This window comes from Eubalaena glacialis, chromosome 3 (assembly GCF_028564815.1).
Source record: "Eubalaena glacialis isolate mEubGla1 chromosome 3, mEubGla1.1.hap2.+ XY, whole genome shotgun sequence".
Lineage (NCBI taxonomy): Eukaryota > Metazoa > Chordata > Mammalia > Artiodactyla > Balaenidae > Eubalaena > Eubalaena glacialis.
In genome coordinates this window covers 87,367,167-87,388,542 of record NC_083718.1, presented here as the reverse complement: position 1 = coordinate 87,388,542, position 21,376 = coordinate 87,367,167, and the positions used below count along the sequence as shown (strand labels likewise).

The window sequence follows — 21,376 nt, the reverse complement described above, 5'->3', positions numbered from 1 at the left end:
GGGCTTTGAGGTGGGAAGCAGAGTCTCACAACCAGTCCTCCAGTTCTGTCAGTGTGTATGGAAGCTGTTAAAAATGCAGATTCCTGGGAGCCACCCTCAGAAATCCTGAGTCCACAGGTCTACCTTAGGGCCTATGAATCTACATTTTAAACAAGCTTCCCAAGCAGTTACAGCACCACACTTTGAGAAAACTGCACCTATACACTTTTTAGTTACCAAGTAGATGCTGTCCATGGGACCACTGGGAAGGAAGTGCCTCCTCTCTGAATATTTGGGGTTTCCTGGCCAGCCTACCTTGGTGGATTACTGGGGTATAGAGTGGGGTTCAAGGTCTCAGTGAACCTGACATAGCAAGGAAAGCTACATGGTAGGATGGCTATACATGGAGGGAGACAACTGGAGTAGGAGGCCATGGAATTGGTGATGTCATATATCTCAAAAGATCCTAAACGTACAACTGCATGTGAATCTACTACTATATCACAACAAAAAGTTTAAAAAGAAAATTCCTAACAGAAGTTATCCAGCCACTGGCATGGGCAGGAGAATAGGTGTTAGGATGTTTCCCAAGGACCTAGTGTTCGTGTCAGCTCCTGGGCTCAGTCTTTTGTATGAATTTGGAGGAAGAGGGGAATATAGTTAGCTGTCAGGATGTGGATGGTGCTGGACGGTGTGAGAAGATAGGTGCTGTAGCTGCTATGAAAAAGAGTGCAAAAAATTGATGTGAACAAACACTGGTCCAAGGGACACAGATTGGTCATGTTGTCAGCAGACTCTTTAAGAGTAGATTTATGTGGCTGTCTGGCTGTCAATCTCCAGATGAATGGTAAACAATGGCCAGCAACTATGAACATGAACTATTTTGGAAAGCATCTTTGGAAAATGGATACAAACAGGGGGCTCAGTTAGAGCCCAGGTGGCTTGACAGTCCATGGAGGAAGAAGCAGATCTCACTGTTGAACAGGACTGCCGCAGCTAGAGTGAATTGGGAGAACAGTACTGAGGTAAGGGAAAGAGGACAAGCCATCTTGGTGACGGAGTCCACCACCACCAGGAAAGAGACCTGCTTTGAAAGGACAGTCAATTGGACGTTAATCTAGTGTGAAGGTTTTCTGGAGACATTCCATCAAAAGCAGGGGGCAGTGGTTCTTTGGGTCACCCATGCCTGTCCTTGACCTGGACACAGTTGTTAACAATAGGGAGAATCCTGAATGGTGTCTTTCAAAGTTTTACACAGCCCTGGGGCCAATGAGATTGCATACCTTTTTCTGCTGCCAGATTCATTGAGACCCTGATCCCCACCATGCACTCCAGTAAGCCACCAAGGTAAACTGTTTGCCTTGATAGGCTAACCCAGCATTCTGCACTATCACACAGTCTTGATAGATGACAGTCTAACTCATCATATGCCTACACAGATGCTACTGGTTCCCTGATAGATGTAGCCAGGGACACAAAGTTCTCTGGTTTAAGACTCTCCCTTAGACTGTTGGTGGGAATGTAAATTGATACAGCCACTATGGAGAACAGTATGGAGGTTCCTTAAAAAACTACAAATAGAACTACCATACGACCCAGCAATCCCACTACTGGGCATATACCCTGAGAAAACCATAATTCAGAAAGAGTCATGTACCAAAATATTCATTGCAGCTCTGTTTACAATAGCCAGGACATGGAAGCAACCTAGGTGTCCATCATCGGATGAATGGATAAAGAAGATGTGGCACATATATACAATGGAATATTACTCAGCCATAAAAAGAAATGAAATGGAGGTGTTTGTAATGAGGTGGATGGAGTTAGAGTCTGTCATACAGAGTGAAGTAAGTCAGAAAGAGAAAAACAAATACAGTATGCTAACACATATATATGGAATCTAAGGGAAAAAAAAAAAAAAAAAGGTCATGAAGAACCTAGTGGCAAGACGGGAATAAAGACACAGACCTACTAGAGAATGGACTTGAGGATATGGGGAGGGGGAGGGGTGAGATGTGACAGGGTGAGAGAGTGTCATGGACATATATACACTACCAAATGTAAAATAGATAGCTAGTGGGAAGCAGCCACATAGCACAGGGAGATCAGCTCGGTGCTTTGTGACCACCTAGAGGGGTGGGATAGGGAGGGTGGGAGGGAGGGAGATGCAAGAGGGAAGAGATATGGGAACATATGTATATGTATAACTGATTCACTTTGTTATAAAGCAGAAGCTAACACACCATTGTAAAGCAATTATACTTCAATAAAGATGTTTTAAAAAAAAAAGCTTTTTCCTTTCTTCTTCTTTCTCTATCTGAACTCATCATGTTTCTTATTTGCTATTTAATGTTGTTCTAAGTAAAGAAAAACTAAAAATTAAAAAAAAAAAAAAAAAAAAGACTCTCCCTTAGTAGGGCTGCCTCCACTGCTCCCTGGCCTTCGGGATTGGGGATTGGACATCTGATAGGTAGTTTGTGCTGCTTAGTATGAGTAGAGTTCAAGTCTAGGAAAGAAAGACACATTCCCTTGTGTGTAATAAATCTGAGTCTCAGTTACTCAGATTGTAGTAATCTAAGCACTCTGGTCGAAGATGCAGTTCCACTCAAGGCTGTGCTTCCAGTATTGACTGCAGCCTTGAATCCCACACTGGGTGATTGCCCTCAGCTGGAGCCGGCTTCAGGACAAGACTACAGGGACTACAAGGAATAGGTAGAGTCCTGGTGGGAAAGGATAAGCCCTACAGCAGTGCATTAAGCCTTCACGCAATGAGTATTGAATGGATGAAGTAGTGATTCAGTCTACATGTGAGCAATTCCAACATGGGTTGAGGGGGTGGGGGGAGATTATTTCCTAAAATAACTCATCTTCAGACTCTTAAAGAATTATTCCTTGTTTTGAATTAAATCTATCTTCATTTAACTTCCAGTCCTTTGTCCTACAAATATCTCTTGGGGCCACATCAAGTCTATCCATTCTTTCAAATGAAGACAGCTGTCAATGTTCCTGAGTCTTCTTTCTTCGATTCCTTTCATCTGTCCTCACCCGGTGACTCACCTCTGAGCATTCTCCAATACATCTACTTGCCTCTTAAAAGCGTGGTAAAAGAATGCAATACTCCAGGTGTGGTCTGATGGGCATCAAGTACAATGAGATGGATCACTCCCTTGTTAAAGATGGTGTGCTTTTATTGTTGTTATCACATCAGAAATTTACTGGGTTAGCTATATTTGCTAAAACCTGCCTTTCCACTCTTCCCTCTTTATGCAGTTGTTTGTGGAGCCAAGAATAAGTTGTAACATCTAGAACACAATGCCTGATTTACGGTCTAACTCATTTTTTTTTAATGGTCTAACTCAATATAATAATCATCATTATTATTAACTTCATCTTATTAGCTATGACCATTATAAAATAAAATTACCACTTAAAATGTTAGCTCAGGCCCCACCTCCTTTAGCCTCAGAAATGGAAATGCTACCTTGCAATACATGTGCTTTTGAATTTTCAGACCACATTGTTGTATCCCGCCCCTTTTAGCCAGGCCACCTCTAATTAAGCCCCGCCCCTGGCCCTCAGCTCCTCAGCACCCGCCCACTCCTAGCCCGAGGCGGGAAACGCTGGACGTAGCTGCTGATTGGCTGGCTGGGGCGCAGCTTGATGGCGTCGGGCTGGCGAGCAGAGGTTCTGGCAGTGGCCCGCGGGCGACGGCTGCCAGTGTGAGGGGCCCCGTGGTCAGAGCGTGCTGTGGCCTCGGGGAGTGGGAAGTGGAGGCACGAACCCTCCTTATACTTCGCCATGAGTTTCCTGATCGACTCCAGCATCATGATTACCTCCCAGGTGAGCCACGGCGTTCCGCCCCAGGACGCCTCAGCCTCCCTTTCCCGAGTCCTCTGCTCCGGGCCTCAGCGATGCGGGCTGGCCCGGGGTCTCGGTCTTCTCGCCCGCGGCCAGTACCCGCCTCACCCGTGCCCAGAGCTCGGGGAGGGTGTGGGATTTGCTGCGTCCGGTTCCCTGCCGCCTAGCTGTCAGGAGGCGTCCTGCGGCGGTCCGCGCCCCCCGCCCAGCTTCCATTCCTCCTCACCCCACCCCACCCCCCAGGTTTTCCGTCCACTTTTGGGAGCGGTCAGGTGGCCTTAGCGCTCAGAGCGGGTGCCATGAGAAGGGAACTGACCCCAAAGTGCCCCCGAAGCTCTGGACTGCGCCGCTGATTCATGGATTAGGAAAGAGTGTGGTTCCGGGCGCGGAGGGCGCGACTCGCCAATCCCTGCTGGCTCCTGGGGACACGTGAGGGCTTTGCTGGTTTAGCTGTCAAATCCTGAATCAGGATGCGGAGAAATTTGCCGCCGTCACTTCAGAGATCTAATAAGTATCAGGTTTCGTTTGTACAGTAACACCTCCATCCTTCATCCTCTATTTGCTGCCCACGCTTTCGGATCTTTTTCTAACCCTCTTTCCTTCCCGATTGGCCACCTTCATTCATTCGTACAGTCAGCAAACTTTTATCGAGCATTATATAAAGTTCTGAGGATACAAACCTAAAATAAGACACTGACTTGTCCCTGCTCTATAGAAGCTTCGTCTAGTGAGCCTTTTGCTTTTACCATGTCAGTTCGTTGAGTTACTCTGTTTTATTTTCTTCACAGCATTTATCATAGCACTGATATCATTTATGTATTTGTTTATGAATTTATTTTTTGAGGTAAATTCTTCATAGCTCTATCCTCCCTCCAAGTGCGAGCACTCAATAAATATTTGTTGGCCAACTGTTAAAATTTGTAGAAGCTCAGACTACCTAATTACTGATCTTCCCTCCACCACCCCCCCCCATTTTTCCAGTAATTTAAAGTATTCTTTCTTAATTGTTCTTTTTTTTCAAGTGGCACATGACAGAAACAGTTCCTTCTGGGGGTTTAAAGTAAACTAAATCTTAGGGGTTTTTTTTTTTTTTTCTGTTTTTGTATTGCTTTATCCTAATCCTTCTGTCTTCGGAGTGGAGCATTGTCCTTGTTTCTTGAAAACCTTTTATTAAAACATTTTAGAGAGCATGAAACAAGGAACATCCTGATATGATAAATTCTTTGTTTTTAAAACTACCATTCTTTATAAGTTTTCATAACTATAGTTTTTATTGGCTGCATAATATTCAAATGCATCAATGTACAAAAATCTGGACATGTAATTCTCTTGCTTTTCTAACTTTTCCAAGGCTTCCTGTTGCCCTTTATGACAACTCCGGGTTATTTTTAGCCCTAGTACCAACTCAAGAAAAATGACAATATTTAAGTAGCATTTTTTTCACTCAGGATAAAAATAAGAATGTCATGAGGAAATTGGCGTTACATTATAACCACTAAGATGGTTATAACCATTTTTAACGTGGATATAATTGATTGACAAGTTGAACCAAGAAAGTGGCTTTCTGATCTTGTATGCCATATAATACTTTAACTTTCACACACGCATTCACATGCAATATTAAATTTAATTCTCAAACCTGCTCTTTACAAGTGAGGAACTAAGACCCGAAGAATCCTTTGCGTGGAATTGTTCTCTGTCCATATATTTATGTGGCTACTTCATCATCATTTAGGTATCAGTAAAAATGTCACTTCGGGGAGGCTTTACCTGATGCCCTACCCCCAGTCAAGGTAGCCTCCATTCCAGCCACCTTCTGTCTCATGTCCCAGTTTTAGTTCCTTCTTCATATCTATCACTTGTTTGTTTGTGTTTGTTAGATGTAAACTCCATGAGGTCCAGGATACTCTCTGTCTTGTTTCTGCTGTATTCCCCAGCATCTAGATCAGTTTCTGGGACATAGTTGTCCTAGTAAATATTTAATAAAAAGCACCTTTCTGGAGAGCTGTGATTACCTTAGAAGCACCTTCCCCTCATTTTTCCTGTTTTCTATGAACTGAAAGATTTATTTGAAACGAAATCTGAAATCAGAGGTCACATATTGAAGCTGGTCTGCCTCAGGCAACATCCTGATGTAGAGATTGTCACAGGATAAAGTTCACATCCTTAATGTGGCTTATGGGGTCTCTTATGATGAGACCCAGCTCTTACCTCTTCACTTCAGCCTTGGCCCTCACCATTTCTCACTTCAATTTATAACACACTAGCCTTACTAAACTTCTTTTCGTTCCTTAACCTGGCCATGCTACTACCATGCCTCCAGGTTTCCACCAGTCTGTTCTCTTTCTGGACCTTTTCCCCATATCCCTCCACTTCTTTCTCCTGGCTAACTCCTATTCAGCCTTCAGATCTCAACATGGATATCCAAAAAACCTCTTCCAGACTGGACTAGACGTCCCTTTACATGTTTTCCTAGTACCCTTTGCCCACTTCACTTATAACACCACTATCACATTGTTTCATAATTACTTGTCCATCTCCTCCATAGATTATAAACTCCTTAAGGCAGTGTCCATGCTCTCTGGTTTGCCATTCTACCCCTAGGACCTGGCACATATTAGACACTAATAAATATTTGTTAAATAAATAAAAGTGTAAATAAATGATCCAAGAAAGGGATCTTTTCTTGTCAGTTCTTTAATAACTGTCCTGCCAATGGCCATCTATTTTTTTCAAATCTGTAGCTAATTTTCAATGTAGGAGTTATTTTTTGTAAAAGCAACTGTTATCTAACCTCTGTTTTCAGCCTTCTCTACAGTCATAAGACTTGTCAGTTCCAAAGTACACTCTTAAGTCCCAAGGTCAAGACTCTGCACAATTTCAAAAATATTCTTTTTGAATAAGAGCTGTGCACTTTCTATTTTATTTGCAAAAATGTTCGAAATCGCTTTTCCCTTTTGCATGCTTTTTAGATCCTCTGTAATCTTGCCAGAATTCATATTAATCTTGGACTTCTTGAATTCTCCTGGTATTTTTTTTCATATTAGTTGTGTAAAACTCTTCCTAAGCTTTTCTTCAATGTGAAAGGAGCCCACAATGAAATATAAAGGTATGTATCTTTTTCTCTTTTTCTTCCATTTCCCACCCCCTCATATAGACTTATCAATTTCACTTGTTTTCTTTTCCTTGTCTAAATCCCATTTCAGAGTGCTCTTAGTGAAATATTTTATTCTTTTTTCATCCATCTCCACCATATACACTACTCCCTAAATTTCTAACTTCTCCACCTGCAGTCATGACTTCAGAAGTCATTTAAATATGGCCTCTAGACTATAAATTTAAATGTCTCCACTGGTAATGATTTATAATAGCCAAAGGATCTCTCAGGTAGTCTAGGGGTATTTTCTCCTAATCTATTCACCCTCTTCCTTTTCTACTCGGTCTGGATTCATGGATCCAAGCTACTTTCTCATACCCTCTTGTTTCTTTACCTACATATAAAAGTCCACATTCAGATCACTGCTATAGTTTGTCTACTACTAACTCAGGGGCCTAAAGGCTTCTGTAGAAAATCATACAACTGTGCAGATTGCCAATGCCATAAGTTTATGGACACCCTTAGCTCACTGAATCATTTTTTTTCTTGACTTTAATCAGCTGCTTGTTCCCTTCCCCTCACAATTTCTCTGAGTCTTTATCCCTCTTTTCAAAGCTCTCTTTTCCATTTTCGCCTCTCCTACTCTTAGCAGATCACCTTGCCTCCTACTTTATCAACAAAACTGAGGCCAAGAGGTATGAGCTTCTTCTATTTCCTACATCTTAATCTAAGCAGTTATTTATATCCACAACCATTCCCAATTCCTTTCCTCCCATGTGAGAAAATAAGGTGCCCCTTACTCCTGTTTAAGGCGATGTTTTCCACCCATGCCTTTGATCATGGAGCAGCTTATTGGGAAGTGGTTAAAAGCACAAGCTTTGGGGTCAGCCACCCAGACTTCAGCTTGAATCCTGATTCTGAAACTTACTATAAATTGGTTAACTTCTGTTAAGCCTCAGCCTTCTCTGTAATGAAGACAATCAAACCTACCTTATCTGGTTTTCATGATTAATGAGATTGCAAGGCTAAGCACTTAGAGTTCCTGGAATATACCACATGGTCAGTAAAAGGTAGCTGTTGCTAATAATAATAAATTAATAGCATCATCAACTCACCTACAGTGTTCTGTCAGTTCCTTCTCATATTTGTTTATCTCTTTACTGCTTTCTTCCCCTTGGCCTGTAAATTTTTCTCTTTACCCCACATTCTTCTTTAGGCTGCTCTCCAGTGTTTTCTCTCTGTCTCATTCTTGGCTGTCCCTTGGGTGATTTGTGCTTATTGTCTCAACTGCCTTACCAGCCGCTGCCCCCCCCACCCCCCCGCCTCCGGGCATCCCCAGCCCACTAGAGTCTGGTTGCTGCCTCCACCTCACTACTCAAACTGTTTTCCCGAAGGTCAGCGTTGACCTCCAAGTTACCAAATCCTTTGAGCATTTTTCAGTCCTGGTTCTATTGCCCGTCTCTGCTTCATTTAACACTCCTTTAAACTCTATTCCCTTGGTTTCAGGATACCACAGTGTCCTGGTGCCTATTATTTCTCTGACCATTCCTTCTCTGTCTCCTTCCTGGTCTCTTCTTCCCATTCCTTCCCTCTACTGTTTTCTTCTTGGCATATTGCCTTCTTCACTCTACGTACTGTTCCTGGGTGATCTCATATTCTTTGGTGGTTTCAGCTCTTAGGTGCATCTCAGCCCTACCTTCCTAATCTGTCTTTTATGTCAATTTGGATTGCCCTCAAGCACTTAGCACATCTAAAAGTGAATCCATCATCATCCTATCTCCCACCCCCATTCCCAAACCTTTGTTTTCTTGCAGTAGTCTTTATATAAAGTGGGTGGCCTCACTCTTCATCCTGTATCCCAAACTAGTCATCCTTGATTCCTCCCTGCTGATTTTACCTTCTAAGTACTCAGTTCTGTTGCCTCCTCTCTGACCACCGATGTCTTAATTCAGGCCTTTATCATCTCTCATCGGGACTGCTGCAACAACCTCCTATCATGTTTCTTTCTCTACAGTGTTGTTTCCCTCAAATAGCTACCATAGTGCTCTATACAAAATAAACCCAGCCATGTCTTTTCTGTACTTAAATAATTCCTCATCACCTACAGACTATGATCCAAGCTCTTTACAGTGGCCTCCAGGGCTTTCAGTCATTAGTCCTCTGTTCCTCCTGTCTTAGCTTTATTTTTAACCACTTCTTTCTTTGAATTTTATCTTCCAGCAGCACCAAACCGTGTGTAGTTACCAATATATACCATACTATCGGGTTGGCCCAAAAGTTCGTTCGGGTCTTTCCGTGACATCTTATAACATCTTATGGAAAAACTCGAAGGAACTTTTGGGCCAACCTGATATTTCTTACCTTTGTGCCTTTACTCATGCCCTTTGCTGTCTGAAAAGAAAGCCCTGTCCTTCTACCTCCACTACCTGTCTTTTACCTGCCTAATTCTTTTTCATCTTTTAAGAGTGTTTGTTTGTTTGTTTAATATTTTAGGGATGGTGGAAACCTTTGAGTGTGTGGTGAATACCTTGGAACCTCTCTCTAGAGAAATGCATACAGCCCCCAAATTTGCACATGATATCAGGTTTTAACCCTAAATTAAAACCTCCTTCATCTAAGATATTATCGTCTCCAGAAAAATCTGTCCTAACCCCCTGCCAGATTGGTTTAGTCTCCCTCTTTCATATTCTTTTACAATATCATGTGCATGTCTCACATTATAATTATTTAGTGTCTTTGCCACTATACTCTACCTCCTTAAGGGTAGTAACTATCTTACTCATCTTTTTGTCCCCAGCACCTAGCACAGCACATAGAAGTTATTACCAAAAAATTGAGGTTGAATGTTCCTGAAGAACAAAACATCTTTCACTGTGGACCATTTATCCATTCAGCAAACATTTATGGAGAGCCTGCTGTGTGCCAGGCATTGTGCTGGGTGCTGAAGATACAAAGATTAACAAGACAATCATGATCCTTATCCTCACAGAACTTACAGTCTAATGCCTTTTTAAAAAGCGTGTATTTAAATTAGACATTAAAAAACTGTGTGGTGAGTGCTTTGGTAAGGGAAATACAGGGTAGAATAGGATTATATAAAAAGAGCAAGTTACCTGTATTTGGGAGGCCAGAGAAGGCCTTCAAGAGGTAGTAATAATTGTTACGATCTGTAGGATAAGTAGGGAGGGGACTGGAGAGAAGTTCCCGTCAGAGGATAACATCTGCCAAGGTCTTGGTATGAAAGAATGTTGTATCTAAAGAAGCAAAAGCAGTTCCATGTGGCTGAAAATATGAATTTGGTGGGTAGGAGGGACACAACAAGAGGAGGGGGAGTCTGCTAAACCATGCTCAGAAGTTCACACTTGCTCCTAAAGTCAGTGGGAAGGCATACAAGAATTTGTTTTCTGAAATAATGCCATTTGCAGCAAAGTGGATGGGCCTAGAGATTATCATACTAAGTGAAGTAAGTCAGAAAGAGAAAGACAAATACCATATGATATCACTTATATGTGGAATCTAAAATATGACGTAAATTAACTTTTTTATGAAACAGAAACAGACTCACAGACATAGAAAACAAAGTTATGGTGACCAAAGGGGAAAAGGGGTGGGGGAGGGATAAATTAGGAGTTTGGGATTAACAGATACAAACTATTATATATATATAAAGTAAACAAGGTCCTACTGGATAGCACAGGGAACCATATTCAATATTCTGTAATAAGCCATAATGGAAAAGAATATGAAAAAGAATATGTATATATATGTATAACTGAACCATTTTGCTGTACACCAGAAACTAACACACCATTGTAAAGCAACTATAATTTAAAAAAAAAAAAGAATGTTATTCTTCGATAAAGTTCCTAGCCAATATAAGAAGAAAAGAGGAGTTGTGTCAGAGTGTGTGTATGTAGAGAAAGTTCTATTTGCCAGTGGAAAACAAATGAGCTTTAGAACGCTGAACAGAGCTGTCATGTGGCTACTGTCTCTGATGCCAGCTTGAACCAAAACTGACAGAGTTCCTGCAATCTTTTGGCTTTATACTGAGATGGAAACCACTTTAGTGGATTAGGCAAGATGGTGGAGAATCTGAGAAAGGTCCATGAAGGAAAACATATAGAAAATATCACTCTTTCTACTACTTTCCTTTTTTAAAAAAATCTTAAAAAAAAACTCCTTTTCCTTGAAGTTGTTTTGTTTTGTTTTTCTAAATACTTGCAAGCAGGAATCATCTGTAAGAAGCAAGTTTCAGTGACTCCTTTTTTATTTGCTAATTTCTCTGGCTCATAAAATGATTATCATAAGATTACAGGAAAAATATATACTTTAATTTTTTGTCTAACTTAAACAGCGATAATATCAAAAATTGAAGAGCATTTCAACATCTAGTCCCAGTGTTGAGGACGTTAATAAGTAGATCTTATATGGGTGGATGTCGTCTTTAATCTCTGAAATAAGCTATTTAGTTAGGCGACCTTTTATCGTAAAATAGTCTGTAGAAGGCATTTCTCAAAAGATTATGTATATTGACCTTCTATCTTCTTTCTCCTCCAGATACTTTTCTTTGGATTTGGGTGGCTTTTTTTCATGCGACAACTGTTTAAGGACTACGAGGTGAGAAGAGATCATTTTGATTATGCTAATATTATATGAATTTAGATTGTTTTAAATGAGACAAGAAAAATACCTCCATTAAAGAAAAATCATGTTCGAGAAAGACAAATAGCATATGATATCACTTATATGTGAAATCTAAAGAAAATGATACAAGTGAACTTATTTACAAAACAGAAGTAGACTCACAGACGTAGAAAACAAACTCACGGTTACCAAAGGGGAAAGTGGGGGGTTTGGGGGGGTAAGCTGGGAGTTTGGTTTTAACAGATATACACACTACTATATATAAAGTAGACAAACAACAAGGACCTACTGTAGAGCACAGGGAACTATAGTCAGTATCTTGTAATAACCTGTAATGGAAAGGAATCTGAAAACATATATATATATATATATATATATATATATATATATATGTATCTGAATCAGCTGTACACCTGAAACATTGTAAGTCAGCTATACTTCAATTAAAAACAAAATGAGTTATGCTTGAACTTCCATGACCTGTGATGGTCAAAAAAAAAAAAAGAAAAATCATGTTCACTCCCAAGATGGGAAGTTTTTGCCACTATATAATTCTTAAATTGGAGAATATAATTAAGCTTAGTTGATTTTTTTTTTTTTTTAGGCAAGTCGTGTATAGCCCAGAAGCCAGGATCAAGAAATATCATGCCTTAGTCATATCAGTATATATACCAATAGCAGATAGTTATTCTTTGGGAGAGAATTTAACTTATAATGTCTCATAAATGTGCTCATTCATTTGGTATCTGGCCTTCAGTGTTAATTACCAATCTTACATCCTAAGTTAATACCAAATTCTAAGGCTGGTTCGATTCGTATCTTAAGCCTTGAATTCAGAAAGACAACAGCCTACACGGGACATTTCCTAATTAATCTTTCTCATTTAGTAATAAGCTCAATGGTTATGGACTATCTGGGGTCATTTCTAGTATGTTCTCCATTAAACTTCCCCAGGGAGTTTGAGTTGTTGTCTGAAAGAGCCCAGAATTCCAGAGATTCTGTTCTGCTCAATACTTTAAGGCCTCCTAGGGGAGGTTCTAAAACTGGTCCAAGGTCTGCAGAATGTTGAAGAAACCCTTTTAGCACTAACCTGTATATATAAATCTGTCATTTTTTTTGTCAGTGTGCATCAGGAATTCTAAATGCTACTTCTGACCCTGTCACTTCATCTTCTTGTGCTTTAAATTTTTCATCTACAGGAGGAAGATGATAATAGTGACCCATGAATTAGAAGTACTACCTACGTTCATCTATTTCTTTAGCTCCAGACAAGTTACTGTCATGGTCCTGTTTCTAATAACTTGAGAATTTCCTTAATATAAGTTTTCTGACTTGTAACGAGAAGGTTATCAACTCAATATTTCACACAAGGAAATGAATTTTAGTCTCTATTTGACTTTTAACAGGTGCGTCAGTATGTGGTACAGGTGATCTTCTCTGTGACTTTTGCATTTTCTTGCACCATGTTTGAGCTCATCATCTTTGAAATCTTAGGAGTATTGAATAGCAGGTGAGTAAGAGTACTAATTAGCTCTCCTCTTAAAGAGACCTATGTTACTTTCTTTATGGTGGAAGATTTACTGGGATCCCATATCTGAAAAAATCCACCACGTGGTTAGTTTAGTCTCAGTAACTGTAATAATCATAGCAAATACAGGTCCCTGGCACCTAGTAACTGGCTTGACAAAGATTATGAAATAGCAGGAAAACAAGTCTGAGCATTAGTTCTGAAGTACTAATTGAGACTGAGACTGTGAGAGCCTAGGTCCCAGGCTTCATTCTGAGAAGTTTTATTTTTCTCAGGCTGCTCTCTGATTGAATCCCAGTAAGAGCCCTTCACGTTGTCCTGCTGATTGAAAAATCTCTATCTGAAAAGATCGGAATTTCTCAGAGCTAGTTAAGGGCTTCTATGAAGACTGAACTCCAGTTCTTACTAATTGAGTTAATTTTGTTGATTTCATAGGCATGTTCAAGTCTGATTGAACTTAGAGTGTTCTTTAAAGCATTTTTTAAAAACAACTCCTGTCCTTCTCCAAATAACAGACCTGTTTAGTTTATTGAACAGTCTATCCAAAATATTTCTTGCTTGTTAAACTGCAAGCTTGAGTTTTTTGGGGGCCAATGTTTGTGTGTAGAGAATGTCAGCTATTCTGTATAGAGTCTTGTACTTTTTTATCACTACATGGAAAAGTCTTTTAAGAATAAAGTGGCATTGGCTCTGTAGTCAGGAATCAATGCTGAGCTAAGCTGTATAACTCATTATAGACCTCAGATACTTGAGACTTACAGAGAGATTATATTCTCAAATTCCTTTTTTGAGAATCAGAGTTGATAATTATGGTCTCTTGATAGATAAATTAAGAACTTGTCATATGGGAAAACAGGAATATGTTCTGACTCGGCTGCTTTTAAACTTGTTCTTTAATAATCCAAACCTTTCTTGGATGAGCTAGATACAGATCCTATGACCGTCAAGACATGCTAGTTACTAAATTTTATTTAAGAGCCCAGAAATAAACCAAAGCATATACAGTCAACTATTTGACAAGGGAGGCAGGAATATTCAATGGAGAAAAAATAGTCTCTTCAATAAATGATGGTGGGAAAATTTGATATTCACATGTAATAGAATGAAACTTGACCCCTATCTTACATTACTCACAAAAATTAACTCGAAATGGATTAAAGACTTAAATGTAAGACCTGAAACCATGGAACTCCTAGAAGAAAATATAGTAAAAAAACTCCTTGACATGGGTCTTGGTAACGATTATTTTGGAAATCACACCTAAAGCACAAACAACATCAAAAACAAACAGGTGGGACTATATCAAACTAAAAAGCTTCTGCACAGCAAAAGGAACCATCAACAAGGTGAAAAGACAACCTTTGGAATGGGAAAAAACATTTGCAGACCATGTGTCTGATATGGGGTTAATATCCAAAGCATATAAAGGACTCATATAACTCAATAGCAAAAAAACCAAATAATCCAATTTAAAAATGGGCAAAGGACCTGAATAGACATTTTTCCAAAGAAGATTTACAGGCCAACAGGTACATGAAAAAATGCTCAACATTACCAGTCATTAGGGAGATGCAAATTAAAACCACAATGAAAACAGTAAAACCACACCTCAGATCTGTTAGAGTGGCTACATCAAAAAGACAAAAGAGGGCTTCCCTGGTGGCACAGTGGTTAAGAATCCGCCTGCCAAGGCAGGGGACACAGGTTCGAGCCCTGGTCCGGGAAGATCCCACATGCCATGGAGCAACTAAGCCAGTGCGCCACAACTACTGAGCCTGCACTCTAGAGCCTGTGAGCCACAACTACTGAGCCTGCATGCCACGACTATTAAAGCCTGTGTGCCTAGGGCCCATGCTCCGCAACAAGAGAAGCCACTGCAATGAGAAGCCCACGCACTGCAATGAAGAGTAGCCCCCTCTCACCGCAACTAGAGAAAGCCCACGCGCAGCAGCAAAGACCCAACACAGCCAAAATAAATAAATAAATAAATTTTCCAAAAAATTTTTTTAAAAAAGACAAAAGATAACAAATAGTGGTGTGGATGTGGAGAAAAGGGAACCCTTGTGCACTGCTGCTGGGATTGTAAATTGATATAGCCGCCATGGAAAACAGTGTGGAGGCTCCTCAAAAAATTGAAAATAGAACTACCATATGATCCAGCAATTCCACTTCTGGAAATATATCCAAAAGAAATGAAAACACTGACTCGAAAGAGTATCTAAACCCCATGTTCATAGCAACATTATTTACAATAGCCAAGATATGGAAACACCCTAAGTGTCCATCAAAGGATGAATGGATAAAGTGTGGAATGTATATACAATGGAATATTATTCAATCATAAAAAATGAAGAAATCCTACCATTTGTGACAACATGGATGGACCTTGAAGGCATTATGCTAAGTGAAATAAGTCAGACAGAGAAAGACAAATACTGTATGATGTCACTTATATGTGGAACCTAAAAACAAAAATAAGAACATCAAACTCATAGAAAAAGAGATCAGATTGGTAGTTGCGAGAGGTGGGGGGTTTGAGGAGGGGGAATTGGAGGAAGGTGGTCAAAAGGTACAAATTTCCAGTTATAAATAAGTTCTAGAACACTGCTGTGTAATATATAGGAAATTTAAGAGAGTAAATCCTAAGAGTTCTCATCACAAGGAGATTTTTTTTTTGTATCTATATGAGAGAATGATGTTAACTAAACCTTTTGTAATCATTTCACAGCATATGTAAGTCAAACCATCATTCTAGACACCTTAAGCTTATACAGTGGTCTATGTCAGTTATTTCTCAATAAAACTAGAAAAAAAAATTTATTATCACAACCTGGAAGTTTTACTGATATCTAAGCAGAGGTCAGCAACCTTTCCTGTAAAGAGCCAGATAGTAAATATTTTAGGCTTTGTGGGCCACACCATTTCTATTGCAACTACTCAGCTCTGCTGTTGTAGAGCCAAAGCAGCCATAGGCAATATGTAATCAAATGGGTGTGACTGTGTTCCAGTAAAACTTCATTTATAAAAACAGGTGCCTAGCTGGCCATAAGTAGTGATCTAAGTAGTGTAGAAAGGACTATGACTCAAATAGTCTAAAACCAAAATTATTGTTTTTGGTAGCTGATGTCCCCCAACTTTTGACTCATTTATAATTAACAATCCCATATAGTAAGACACCTCACTCAGTTACTTGGATTTATATTCCTCAAATAGCTTATCTTAAAGAGTATGGAAGTAGCATTGCTAAAATCTGGTTCTTCTTTAGGTGCTTTTTGGGGGATTGGGTAGGCTGAGGCATGTCTTCAGTTATACCTATTTTATCATATTAACATTTGGTCCTACTATGTAACAGAATTATGGACCGTGATCATATATTATTACCTGTGCACTGACTATTCAGAATACTTTTCAAAGGAAAATCTTGGACCTGACCGAGAGTATTCTTTTGGCTCCTCTCTATACAGAAGTGGTATAGCCTCCTATTCAAATATGTAATCTTGTTGGTATCCTTAATTTTCTCAAGAGAAAGTCACTTTACCCTCAGCTCAAATGACAGTTAAAATATATGGTTTGCTTTTAATTGGCAATATGGATTACACTTGTCATTTCAAACCCACTGCCTCCCAGTATCTTTCAGAAACTTAGCTGAAATACTAAGTATGATTGCCCGGAGGATGTGCATATTGTTTGTTTCTCTAGATGCTCAAAAGTGGGTAATCCAGATAAGCAAAAGCTGTCAGTTTATCTAAACCAAATGGTATTGGCTCTCTGCAGGGTAGCCTTTACTGAATAGCTCTTTGTTTTATGCTTCCTGCCATCTACACTAAGGAGTAAGCAGTAAGAAATAGCCCTCTGAAACTCATCAGTGTTTCTCTTGAAAGGATGTTGTGAAGAACATTGTTAATTGCCCTCATATTTTCTTCTTTATGAAATCTTTGGAGAAGTTTCAATATGATTGTGGTAATAATTCAGTAATAATAAATCAGTAATAATTATGCTTACTTTATATAATTTGTTTTTCTTACATACACTATGATTTATCTAACTGATCAATTTTTCTATTTTACATTGACTATTAGAAAACGTAAAGCTAAATTTATGACCCACCTGTAGCAAGTTTCTAGAACTTTATGGTGAGCATTTTCATAGTAACCATCAGGCCTGGCCTGATATTCTACCTATATTTTGCCACTGTTTTTCCTTCCTTTCTTATTTCCTTATAGTTTATTTCATCATCCTGTATTTTATATGTACTCATAAACCACTTAACCTTTTTTGAAACAAGGCCTAGTTTGAAGTAAGTTTAAAATCAATAAACTTGACACCATCGAGAAAGGGAACAGATATCCCACAAATTGGAGAAAATTTTTGTAAATCATGAATCTGCTATGGGACTTCTATCTAGAATATATAAAGAACTCTTACAACTCAATAACAGAAAGACAAATATCACAATTAAAAAATGGACAAAGGATCTGAAAAGGCATTTCTCCAAATAAGATATGCAAATGGACAATAAGCACATGAAAAGATGCTCAACATCTTTAGCCATCAGGGAAATGCAAATCAAAACCACAATGTGATACCACTTGACACCCACTAGGATGGCTATAATCAAAAAGACAATAACAAGTGTTGAGGAGGCTATGGAGAAATTGGAACCCTCATTTGCTATGGGTAAAAGGTAAATGATACAGCCACTTTGCAAAATAATGGCAATCTTCAAAAAATTAAATATAGAGTTATTATATGACCCAACAATTCCACTTCCTGGTAGATACCTAAAGAGAAATTAAAACATGTCTACACAAAAAACTTCTATATGAATATTTATAGCATTGCTATTTATAATAGCTAAAAAGTAGAACAACCCAAATGTGCACCAACTAATGAATGGATAAACAAAATGTGGTATATTCATACGATGGTATGAATATTATTCAGCCATAAAAAGGAAGTATCGATAGATGCTACACATTGTTGAACCTTGAAAACATTATGCTAAGTTAAAGAAGTCAGTCACAAAAGATCACATATTACATGATTCCGTGTACATGAAATGTCCAGAATATGCAAGTCCATAGAGACAGAGAGTATATTGGTGGTTTCCTAGGGCTGGGGAGGTTGAAAGGAAAGGGGAGTGATTGCTAATGGGTACTGGGTTTCATCATGGAGTGAGAAAAATGTTCTAAAATTGATTGTAGTGATGGTTGCACAATGATGTGAATATACTAAAAACCATTATATTGTACAATTTAAACATGTGAATTATGTCTCAATAAATTGTTATAAAAAGAAAAAGCCCTAAAAATATTTTAATCAATAAGTAAAATATATTTTATAAGCAGTAGTAAAAGTGGTCATGCAAATCAGATGTTTATACTGAGGGTACAGAAGAAGTATTTATGTGTCTTTATAACACATATTATTATTAACATTTATTTTCTTTTAACTCATATTGAAATAGGACTCCCAGTGGTAAGTGAAACAAGTCATTCTACCAATAATATATATTGATAAATGTTATTATACATTGTCTATGAATATAACTAGAACATTAACATTCTCAATTTAATAAGTAAAATTCTTAGGAGGTTAAGATGGCCATATATACCTTTCAGAACTTTGTATTTTTTAATCTCTATAAATGAGCAGATAGTAACAACCTAGTTGACTAATTAGATAGGATATATTCAGTATTGAGTTCAGAGAGCAAGAGATCCTTTGGAAGACTAAAGAGAGTGAAAGTAGCTGCCCTCTTCCCCTCCTAGTGATATTCTTTGACATTTGTTTCAGCTCCCGTTATTTTCACTGGAAAATGAACCTGTGTGTAATTCTGTTGATCCTGGTTTTCATGGTGCCTTTTTACATTGGCTATTTTATTGTGAGCAACATCCGACTATGTGAGTATTTTACCCTCGTGTCAGCACATAAGATGAGTATTCTTAGGGATTGAGGCTGTAGAGAGCTTCATTTCTATATTACTTTCAGTAGCTACTGTTGTTTGAGGGCATCTCATACACAGCATCTTTAAAAGATTGGTACAAAATAAATACTGAATGAATGATTAAGTTATTTGTCCTGCCACAGCTTTATTTGTTTCTACTATAATATCTTTCCTTTCATTTTTCCAATGCAGGGTACTATTTGTACTTTCTGACTTGTACTGGGAATTGTTATTAGTACTTTATCAGAAAATGACATTTTTCCCCCCTTTAACTGTCATTTTAAAAGACTTCTTGCATTCTTTTTTAAAATTTTATTTATTTATTTATTTTTGGCTGCATTGGGTCTCCATTGCTGCACGCAGGCTTTCTCTAGTTGCGGGGAGAGAGGGCTACTCTTTGTTGCAGTGCAGGGCCTTCTCATTGCGGTGGCTTCTCTTGTTACAGAGCACGGACTCTAGGGCGCGCGGGCCTCAGTAGTTGTGGCACAAGGGCTCAGTAGTTGTGGCTCACGGGCTCTAGAGCACAGGCTCAGTAGTTGTGGTGCACAGGCTTAGTTGCTTCGCAGCATGTGGGATCTTTCTGGACCAGGGCTCGAGCCCATGTCTCCTGTATTGGCAGGCAGATTCTTAACCACTGCGCCACCAGGGAAACCCAAGACTTCTTGCATTCTTAAAAAAAAAAGAAGTCTCCCCTAACTCAACCCACATCTTAATTTCAGCCAAATTTCTCTTATGATGGTAAGAGGTTTAGAAAACAATTTCTAAAACTTATATTGTTCCATCATTCATTTGCCAAGTGAGCAAGCCAGCCAAATATTAATTAGCATGATCCCATAAACTTATGTAGAGAAAGCTCTTCAACATATATCTATTTCACCTTGTCTCCTCTTTCTTAGTGCATAAACAGCGACTGCTTTTTTCCTGCCTCTTATGGTTGACCTTTATGTATTTCTTCTGGAAACTAGGAGATCCATTTCCCATTCTCAGCCCAAAACATGGTGAGTGTATATGTGGTGGGGAGAGGGAAAGTGTTGTTTATAATTTTCTAAATTGAAAAAAATCAAGTTTTTAAAACAATTGACCATGGGAAACATAGCAAGTTATTTCTCTAAAAAACGTCTGGTTTTGAACTAAATTTTTCTTTCGTCCTAGGAGGTATCAAATGCTGGTTTGGGAACAGATTTCTATCATTTTAGAGCAGGAGTTTTGACTTTAGGTTAGTGAATGAACTTTAAGGGAGTAATGGGTAGAGAAAGGTATCCTTAACTTTAACTTCCTTATATTTTATGTAGAATTATGGGAATGTATTTGTATGTGTATTTGGAAGTGAGGGATCCATAAGCTTTTACGAGATTCCCAAAGGGGTCTGTGACCCAGAAGAAATGGCCCCTGCTTAAGTGATAATAAAGATCGTGTTTAGGGAATGTATGTATTTTGGCAAAGAGCAATGACATAAAACACAATTAGTAGATGAAAAGCTTTTTAGGAGTGAGTGTCTCTCCTCACACAAAAAAGTTCATCTTACATACAAGAACAGGTCATGGACATAGCCCTAATTTCTGTGCTAAAAACAATGAACAAAAATCCCTCACCTAACAAGTTCTTCTAGAACTACTCCAGAAATAAATACTACTCCAAAAAATTTATATAAAATAGGACTTCCCTGGTGACGCAGTGGTTAAGAATCCTCCTGCCAATGCAGGGGACACAGGTTCGATCTCTGGTCTGGGAAGATCCCACATGCTGCGGAGCAACTAAGCCCATGGGCCACAACTACTGAGCCTGTGCTCTAGAGCCCGCGAGCTGCAACTACGTAGCCCCCATGCCTAGAGCCCGTGCTCCACAGCAAGAGAAGCCACCGCAATGAGAAGCCCGCGCACCGCAATGAAGAGTAGCCCCCGCTCACCACAACTAGAGAAAGCCCGCGCGCAGCAACGAAGACCCAACACAGCCAAAAAAAATAAAACAAAAAACAAAACAAAACAAAAAAAACAATTAAATTTCCTATAAAGATTTAAAAAAAATAGATTAGAGCCTACCTGTAATAAATATACTGGACCTTTCATATACTGGAGCTTTTTTTAAAAAAAATACACATCTTTTCATTTTACTATCCTGCTGTATCTATCAAGGTTCTTATAGCAGAAAACAGATTCTACTCTAATTAGTTTAAAGCAGAAAGTGATTTATTACAGTGTACTAGGGAGTTAAAAACCATGAAAGTTGTCACCTGCCACTCAGGACATATGATCAGGGACCAGACATTAGAAACTGCTTCAGCTGCTCCAGCTCCCAAGTGTTGTCACCACTCCCACATTATTCA

At 39.0% G+C, this 21,376-nt stretch overlaps 1 protein-coding gene across 2 annotated transcripts in view; it reads left to right on the top strand.

Annotated features, from left to right (window-relative positions):
* The first annotated feature begins 3,649 nt into the window (after nt 1–3,649).
* The window catches only part of GPR89A (G protein-coupled receptor 89A), a 44,404-nt gene continuing 26,677 nt past the window's right edge, over nt 3,650–21,376 (top strand). The window contains exons 1-5 of one of the 2 annotated variants that reach the window (XM_061186076.1): nt 3,650–3,819; nt 11,492–11,551; nt 12,985–13,088; nt 18,903–19,009; nt 19,950–20,051. In XM_061186076.1, coding sequence (XP_061042059.1) covers nt 3,778–3,819; nt 11,492–11,551; nt 12,985–13,088; nt 18,903–19,009; nt 19,950–20,051 — 415 coding nt within the window. In that variant the 5' untranslated portion in view covers nt 3,650–3,777. The remainder of the gene's footprint in view (nt 3,820–11,491; nt 11,552–12,984; nt 13,089–18,902; nt 19,010–19,949; nt 20,052–21,376) is intronic. The other variant, XM_061186077.1, reaches the window with a different exon arrangement.